The sequence below is a fragment of the Petaurus breviceps genome, unplaced genomic scaffold, assembly GCF_028583685.1.
Source record: "Petaurus breviceps papuanus isolate PSGF00001 unplaced genomic scaffold, PetGlider_PUasm1.0 175, whole genome shotgun sequence".
NCBI classification, from domain to species: domain Eukaryota; kingdom Metazoa; phylum Chordata; class Mammalia; order Diprotodontia; family Petauridae; genus Petaurus; species Petaurus breviceps.
Window position 1 is genome coordinate 50574699 of NW_027185764.1, and position 9280 is coordinate 50583978.

At 42.0% G+C, this 9280-nt stretch overlaps 1 protein-coding gene across 6 annotated transcripts in view; it reads right to left on the reverse strand.

The window, feature by feature from the left end:
- Positions 1–9280, reverse strand: part of SKIC3 (SKI3 subunit of superkiller complex) — a 122893-nt gene that overhangs the window by 109995 nt on the left and 3618 nt on the right. For 2 of the 6 annotated variants that reach the window (XM_069085125.1, XM_069085127.1), the window contains exons 3-4: positions 3274–3427; positions 605–680 (exon numbers count right to left, since the gene is read on the reverse strand). The exons of 2 other annotated variants lie outside the window; for them this stretch is intronic. In XM_069085125.1, coding sequence (XP_068941226.1) covers positions 605–621 — 17 coding nt within the window. In that variant the 5' untranslated portion in view covers positions 622–680; positions 3274–3427. The remainder of the gene's footprint in view (positions 1–604; positions 681–3273; positions 3428–9280) is intronic. 2 more of the 6 variants (XM_069085124.1, XM_069085126.1) reach the window with 1 other exon arrangement.

Consider the following 9280-nt stretch of genomic DNA (forward strand, 5'->3'; position numbering starts at 1 on the left):
TAGTATGAATGAGAGATTATGACTACTTTAACTACCATAGCAATGGCCATTAAGTACAGATAAGAGGATAATAACAATAATAATAATAGCTAACATTTATATAGCACAATGTGCCAGGCACTATGCTAAGTATTTTATATTTATCTCATTTTATACTCACAACAACCCTGAGGTGGGTGCCATTACTATACCCATTTTACAGATGAGGAAATTGAGGCAAACAAAGATTAGGTGACTTACCCAGGGTCACATGGTTATTATGTATTTGGGGCAAGTTCAAACCAAAGTCATTCTAAAATCATTCCTAGTCCTACACAATAGTCTCTACACCAAAGGTCTATAAAGGTAGAATCAATCAGAATTAATAATCAATTAAGATGTGGAGTTTGAGGGTAGAGAAAAGAGTCAAGACTCAAGACTGACTCCAACATTTATGTGAAGGGGAAGTATCTGACTCAATGCCAGCACAATGAGGAACTTGGGGATATACCATTAAAATACAAGTCCTTCTGCTCAAGGAGCTTACAGTCTATAAAGAGACACAACATCATATTTTTGCTGAAATGTAAAGATCAAACCATCATTAGGCGGTCTATGTGCTTACCTTTGGACCACTATCATCACTTCTATCTTTTATCTTGCTGGATAGAATTTCAGACAGCATTTCATCCATCCTTCATCTAGTTAAATGTAACAAATAAGACATGAAATTCAAGATCCTGAAACCTAAAATTTTAAATTTTCTTAAAAATAGATCAAATGAGCTAATTCCCTAATTTAGAGCAGCTGAGCAATTAAAGTACGTTAGGAGAGAAGAGACATAAGGGTTAAGGTCAGCCGCTTCACTCCAGATTTCATCATCAAGCCTCAGCCTCCTTCTCACCCTAGAACATCCCTCTGCCCTTTAGCCTCCTTTTGCTCATGGTGAGCTCCTCCCAGGTCAACCAAACATCATTCCTGTCTGGGCTCTGTTTTTCATTTTCAGGATTTTATTACCATGGGGGCCTGCTCTGCGGAAGCAGGGAGTCTTTTTGGGTTTTTGTGCTTGTTCTTAAACCTCCAGGGTTAAGCATGTACCTGGGACACAGTAAGCACTTGATAAATGCTTGCCATTGACTTAAAAAGTATGCCAAAAAGTCAACAAACCATAAGGTGGAAAATGACATAAACTAATCAATTTATACCTATTTTATTTTTAATCTAAGACTTAATTACTTAACTCATATTTGAGCAGCATGATGCAGTAAAAAGAATTCTGCATTTGGAGACAGGACTCCTGGCTAGATTAAAATCCTGGCTCTGCCACTCTTCACCTGAGTAAACTTGGGCAAATCACTTTGCCAGTCTATGTTTTCTCATTTGTAAAACGAGAGGGTTAGTATCAGATGACCACTGAGGTCTCCTACTGTTCAAAATCTAAGATCACATATATACCCAGAAATTATTTTTTTAAAGCAATCAGGGTTAAGTAACTTGCTCAAGGTTACACGGACAGTTATTTCTGGGTGTGGTGCTAAGTATCTGAGCCCGGATTTGATCCCCAGGTCATCCAGACACTGGAGCCGGTGGTCTTACTTGCTGAGCCACCTGGCCGCCCCTGTATACCCAGAAATTATTAATCCTCTCCCACTGTACTTCAGTTCAATTCAATAAGTACCTATTAGTATCTGCTATGTGCCAGGAACTGTGCTATATGGCAAGGACAAAAACAGGTTTCTGCCCTTAAGTCAAGAAGCAGAGAAAAACAAAAGTAAATAAAATAAATAAAAATATATACAAAGTAACTTGAGAGGGAAGAGGAGAGAGGAGAGACACTAACAGTGGGAGGATGTCAGTAAAGGGTCTACAATAGGTGGCACCCATGTTGTTCTTTACAGGACATGAGAATTTTTATATAGTAAATCAAAGAAGTTAGAGCACTCAAAGCACATGCTGTGCAAAGGAATGGAAGGTCATGTACAGAAAATGAGTAATTTGACTGGAAGGTAAGAATAGTAAAGTAAACCTGCAAAGACAAAATGGAGACAGATTATAAAGAGCTTGGAGAGCCACTGAAATTTTTTGAGAAAGGGAGAGACATGGACCAGTTTATGCTTTGGGAATATCAATTTTAACAGTTGCAAAAATGGATCAGAGAGGGAAAGCCTAGAGTAAAATCAAATAGGAGGCTACTACAGTAGTACAGAGAACTGAAAAGGATCCAATGAGGCCGATAGCTATATGAGCGGAAGGAAGAGGAAAGATGGACACAAAAGATGTAATGGGGATTAAACTGATAGGACAGAGGAAAAGGAGTGAACAGTGAAAGAGTTGGTGGTGTAAGAGTTGAGGTCCAGAGCAATATGAATGGGAAGAATGGTGGTACCCTCAGGGGAAAGATAATGAGTTCTGTTTTGCACCTATGGAGTTTGAGATGATTCTGAGACATCTGAGTGGATGTAATGGTTATGGGATTTGAAGATGTTCCATGCCCCTTGAACTTGCTGACATAGCAGGAAGGGGTAGGGCAAGAGGAAGCAGGAGCCAAGCTAGAGTGACTGGAAGAGTGGCAACAGCAGCGGCCGCAGCAGCGCGAACTCCTTTTTTTTGAGCCAGTCAGGATTTCTGCTAAGGACTCCTGCTGAGGACTGCCAGGGACAGGAACTGCGGGGGCTGGAGCTGCTAGGAGAACACTGTGTGGACGCTGAGCAGTTACCATGAATGAGGAAAGGAGGACCTTTGCTGAGGTAGCCTGTTCTGTTTTGAAAGTTTGAGAAAGTGGGTGTGTACTACATTAACTACGTGAGCCAACTTCATAACTACTGTGATGGCTTTGACTTTCTGGTTTGGGGACTTGGTTTTCTGGTATCTGAATAAATGTTCTAGCTTTGTCTCCCATGTAGAGAGCCTGGTATATTTTGTAATTAATAACCATATCAGCATATTTATAGTTACCATAGGCACTGTGAATATTGCATTGTTGACACATTTGGTGACAAGGGCAGGATCACAAAATGTCAGGCCTCTATTTGGAAGCAGGGAGAGGGGGGCGGCTTTAGAGGAAGAAATGGCTATCCCAGGATGGGAGGATTTGCCTTATTCCTCTCTAGCCAGAATGGGCCAAAAGCACAGGGCCCTGTGAAAACTGGGAACCAAGGCCAAAAGAGGGAGAACCCAGAGATTTGGAAAGGTGTTTGCAAGGAATAGAAGCTTAGAATAGAAGCACCCATAGAAGCAGGCAAAGAACTGGCAGGAGTATGCAGGAGAGGCTGGGTCCTGCTAATAAGTTATCACCTTATGTGTAAAAGCAGGGATAAGCTGCTGGAGGAAAAAGCTCAGATGGCTAGGGAGTCAGCTGGTTTGCCTGAAGATTCTTCTGTGTCACAGGATTCAGAAGAGCAAACTGGAGGCACTCAGGTGGCCCAGGAACAAGCTACTGTTCATGTTGCTAAAAGGAAGCAAAAAACTAGCAGAAGGAATGTGCATGCAGCTTTTGTACAGGCTGGGCATGTAGTTCCTGGTTTTCCCCATCCCCCAACCTTAGGGAAGTGAGCAGACTGCTGAGTCAGCTCTGCCCTCCCCCACTGGGTCTCCACCCTTTCCCAGTCAGCTCACCTGCATAGAGGTGGGCGGGCTTCTGGGTCAGGCAGACTTGGCAGGCTGGCGGGAATTTCAAGGTGCGTACTGATCAATCACTGTTTGTGGCCTCTGCAAGCTTCTGCTTAGGTAATACCTAATCATTGGCCTCATGGGCTCCCTTTAAAAGCTGAGGTTTTACCTGAGATCACTGCTGTACAACTTGGGATGGTGGGGAGGTAGCTCATCAGCCCGCCATGTAGCCTGATCAGCCAACATGGAGTATAATAAAGGATCCATTCTAAATTGTTACTTGGGTCTTGCTCACGTTATTCTGGGCACAACAGGCAGAGTTGCCCCGACAGCTGCCAGGACAATGTGTGTGAGGAGAATGGAACAAGGTTATATGAGGGGTCTTCTAATGCAGAAGTTCTCCCCATATGAAGACAGGAGAACCTCCAGGATCAAACAGAGTCCAGGGAGATAACTGAGGATTTCACTCAACAGATTACTGATATATTGAGTAGATTCACCCAAAGAATGGGAGAGTCTTTATTGTCTTGGATAGTAAGAATCACTGATGAAGGCGTCAGAGGATTAACACTGGACAGTGTGGATTGCTTAAAATTTATAAGTATCATTCAGAATCCAAGCTTTTAGGGATCACTATATGCGAGGAGGCCTCAACAGAACTAATCTGTTAGCTTTAGCTGCAGAGGGATGCAGAAAGCAATATCCTACAGACTCTAGGTGGCCTGGTGGAGACAGACCTTGGTACTCACTTAGAGACTGTATGAGAAAGCTAAAGGAGGATGTAATGAAAACAGTTATCATGGTTGGAGATGCAAATGCATATCATGATACCCCCACTCCCAGGAGTTCCTCATAGAAATATCATAGTGAAGACACCCTTATATGCACCTAATTCTGACTATTAATTGGGGAAATAGGGCACCCTCTTTTAGAGGTGCTGGATAAGATTTCACAATTAAGTGACTTAGGGGAATGGGGAAAAGATAAATTTCCTCGAAAAAGAAGAGTAATAGCCAGAGGATTCAAAGACAAAACAGATTGACAAGAAGGGAACTGTTTGCTACTACATTGAGAGCAGGGGTGGATTTTAGAAGAATAGATGGTATTCCAACTGAAGAGCTGCATAAGATGTACCAAGAAAAGTTGCTTAACATTAGAATGAATAGGGAAGCAGGAACCACCCCATCAGCCAGCTCTGAATCATTAAATCTAAGTTTGCCACACCTTCAGGGAGAATCTGAATCATTGCATCTAAGTTTACCACATCTTCAGTGAGAATCTGAATCATGGTGTCCAAGTTTGCCCCACCTTCAGGGAGAATGGGAAATAGGCCTAGCCCAGGTTAAAGAAATATACCCAGGAGATTGCAGACCCCACATTGGTTTAACAATATATTGGAAGAATGGGTCAGCTACTGTAACTAGGGGCTGCTCTATAACGGGGCTGAGGCCACACTTATTTATGGAAACCCTGATAAGTTTAAACATGGAACTCCTATTACCATCACAGGTCTTAGAGGGGCTGAAATATCAGCCAGACAAGTTAAAATAACAATGAAAATTGGGCAATTACCTAAGAAAGAATACACTGTGGTTGTTGTACCCATTCCTGAATACATCATTGGAATAGATGTATTGAGAGGGATGACTTTGAATTTACCTGAAGGGAGATACCAATTCACTGTAAAGAAGATAGGAATTAATATAGTTTTAGTGGGAAAAATAAAAATGGACCCAATCACTTTACCTGAACCTTCTGAAGTACTTATTTTAAAACAGTATCGTGTGCCAGGTGGGCAAGATGAAATTACCACTGCTATAAAGGAATATATTAAAGCAGGAGTGTTAGTTCCTACACCCACAGGATGGGATAATCCTGTCTGGCCAGTAAGAAAATCAGATGGGAAATGGAGAATGACCATGGATTACAGACAATTGAATAAGGTGACTCCTCCTTTGTATGCTGCTGCTCCAGATACCATCACCTTAATAGAAAGGATCCAGACATATGATGGGACTTGGTATGCAGTTACTGACTTGGCAGATGCCTTCTTCACCATCCCAATAGATCCTAAACAATGGGACCAGTTCGCTTTCACTTGGCAGGGTAGACAATATACTTTCACCCACTTGCCACAAGAGTACCTGCATAGCCCCACTATTTGTCACAGGATTGTGGCTGAACAGTTAGATGAATAAAAGCCACCTGGTAAACAGTTTACCCACTACATTGATATCATGTTAAAGGGAAAAGAGGATTACGCAAACTGGAGATTATGGCAAAAAACAACAAAGCCAAAATGTACCCTTGGGATTTTGGTGTAGGAAACTCCCTTCATCTGGAGTTCAGTATACACCTTTTGAAAAGCAGTTGTTAGCTGCATATTGGGTTTGGTGGAAACTGAACAACTGACTCTGGGACATGAAGTGATATTAAGACCTGGAATTCCGATTATGACCTGGGTAATGAGTACCCCAGCTTCTCACAGAACTGGACATGCCTAAGAGGCTAGTATAATCAAATGGAAGTGGTATTTTCAAAATAGAGCCAAAACAGGCAAAAGTAGAGTCTCTGCTCTACATGAATCTATAGCAAACACAGAAACTGAGAGGAATGACACACCCCCTGAGCCAAAGCAACAGTTGGTACAGTCCTCTGTAAAATGGAATAAGGGATATGATCGATTAACTGAAGAACAAAAGAGATATGCATGGTTTACTGATCGGACAGAGAAATATTTGGGCCAAAAAAGACATTGGAAAGCAGTGGCCTATAACCCATGTAATAGAAGGACTTTGGAAAGTACTGGGATAGGTGGAAGTAGTCAATATGCTGAACTTATGGCAGTACATCAAGCCATCAAAATAGAACAAGGAGGACAGTGTCACATATTCGTGGGCGGTAGCTAATGGGTTAGGTCCATGGATGCCCATGTGGAAAAATCAAAATTGGGAAATTCATGGCAAATAAGTCTGGAGCAAAGAATTATGGGAAGATATCTGGAACAGTCAGTTTTTCATGTAGATGCTCACGTGGCCCTCACCACGACAGAACGTGAGTACAATGCTCATACTGATCAACTGGTGAAGATTGCTACTGAACATATTGTCCCTACTTTGACAACCTATGATCCAGTATTAGCAAAATGGGTCCACCAAACAGCTGGCCATTTGTGGGTCCAGGCCACACATCAGTGGGCACAAGATCAGAAAATGAAACAAAATCAAAGGAAATAAGGGATCATGTTGAAGGGATCTGAAGTAAAGAACTGAGAAGAGGGGGATTCTTTAAAACAGATCATTTCAATTTTCTCAGTAAAATAATGAGTTCTTCTCTTAAGAAAGGAAGAAATAGGCTAGGTAAATGAGGAAAGATTTAGGAGAAACTCGATGTGCCATAGTCAATCTTAGAGAAGTAAAAGTAATGCCATGCATGGGTGAGGGCCCAGCTGAGATTAGATAAAGTTACAGTGGACATGTGTTATGTTTGTACAAGCAAGCTGGAGGCAGCTAGATAGCACAATGGATAAAGTCCTGGGCCTGAAATCAAGAAGACCTGAGTTCAAATCTGACCTCACTCAGACTTAATAGTTATGTGACACTGGGCAAGTCACTTAACCTCTGATTGTCTCAGTTTCCCCATCTGAAAAATGGGGGCAGTAATAATATATACCTTGAAGTACATATTATATAAACCTTGAAGGGTTGCTGAAAAGATCAAATAAAATAATTATTTGAAAAGTGCTTAGTACAGTGCACAGCAGATAGTAAGCGCTATATAAATGCTTATTCCCTTCCTTTACCCTTACAACTTTCTCCAGCAGCATATTCAAGTTAGACAGGAAACGGCAGATGAAAGCAGTAATGTAGGGTGAGATTTAGAAAAAAATAAATAACAAAAGGACAAAGGGGTAAAGTACTCTAAGGCAGGGAGCAGTATGGACTACTAAAGTCAAACTACTTTAACCAAAGTATAAAAATAACAAATGGAGAAAAGTGAGGCTAGAGGAGGAGTGATGGACTTGGAAAGCAGAAGGCATAGACAAGTTTAAGATTTATATTTAACCCTATGAAATGTAATCTCATTAGATTCTAGCCTGTAAAAGATCTTTCTGTATCCTGACTTTATCATTTAAAATGGTATCCATCCTAGGTTTCTTTTATCTGTAAATTTGACATGTAAGCAATCTATGCTCTCTCTCCTGGCTTCCCCTTCTTTCTGGCTCCCTTCTTCCCAGAGGGGATCTTTAATGATTCCCTAAGATGCCAAGTGCTGTCCCTCTAAGACAATCTCTAATTTACAGTGGATGGGGGGGTGTAATGTAATGCCAAAAGAAGGCAACTTCCCAGGTTCAAAATACCAGCATAGGTGCTCTCTATTTTATTCAGTAACAAACCCAGAACAGAGAAGATCAAAACATGACATCATTCAAAATACAGCATTTACTAAGTGTGATTAAATCATCTCCAAGGCCTACCCCACCCCAGGACTTTCCAATCATTCAATCAATTACAAAGTCTCTGTTCCAAATACTTCTCCACCCCTAGGCTATACCTTAATTAAGTCCACCACAAAGCCCCTCTTCTCAAATGGAGATTAGTTTCCAAACATAAGTAAAATACATTCATTTGCTCAACCATAGAACACAAAAAGGTCAAAAGTTCCCCACCCCTGGATCACAATTGAATCTACCCCAGAGTTACATCAAGTTTAAACACAGCACTTAATACCCAAATGGAGGTCTTTTCTTCATCTTGACACGAGGCAAGTTCTCAGCAATCTTAGTTCCTGGGGAGACAAGGCTTAGCAAGGCCATAAGATACATTGCCAGTCCCTTCATGAATTTATCCTCTGTCTGTAGAACAGTCCTAGAACCCCTGAACACATTAGCAAAGCCCTCTCCCAGGATTTCTGTAAACATACAACAAGAAAATCCTTCTTCAGGGCTTCTGAACCAACAGAAAGGCTCCCAGACCCCTGCAACAACAGCACTGTCCTTCACCAGTGGACAGTATTCACTCTGTCTGCAGGACAGTCTCCAGACCCCTGCAACAACAGCACTGTCCTTCACCAGTGGACAGTATTCACTCTCTGTCTGCAGGACAGTCTCAGGAGCTCTGAACCAACAGAAAGGCTCCCAGACCCCTGCAACAACAGCACTGTCCTTCACCAGTGGACAGTATTCATTCTGTCTGCCGGACAGTCTCCAGACCCCTGCAACAACAGTACTGTCCCTCACCAGTGGACAGTATTCACTCTCTGTCTGCAGGACAGTCTCAGGCCTTCTTAACCAAATGCCAGGTTCCAGGACTTCTTCAACAGGACAGTCTTTCACCAGTGGACAAATCTGGCAAAATAACATCAAAACAGACAGACAAAGTACCAGCAAAACAGCCATGTCTCCTCAGTCCTTGGCAGCTCAGGGGGCAGGTCTCAAAAGTCCAGGGCAATTCAAAGCGGCCACCAGCAATCTCTTAGTCTCTCCCCCTACACGAGGTGCTGCTTCCAAAAAGAACTTCCACCTCTCTCTTGTCTCTCCAAATCTACGTCACCAGCTCCTCCCAGTCAGGACTTTCTTTTCACATCAAAAAGTCCATCCCACAGGTGGGATTAACAAGCTCTGGGTTTTAATACAATCAATTTGAAAACCAAGCCAATACAGGGGAATCTTTAATTGCCATTACTATCACAG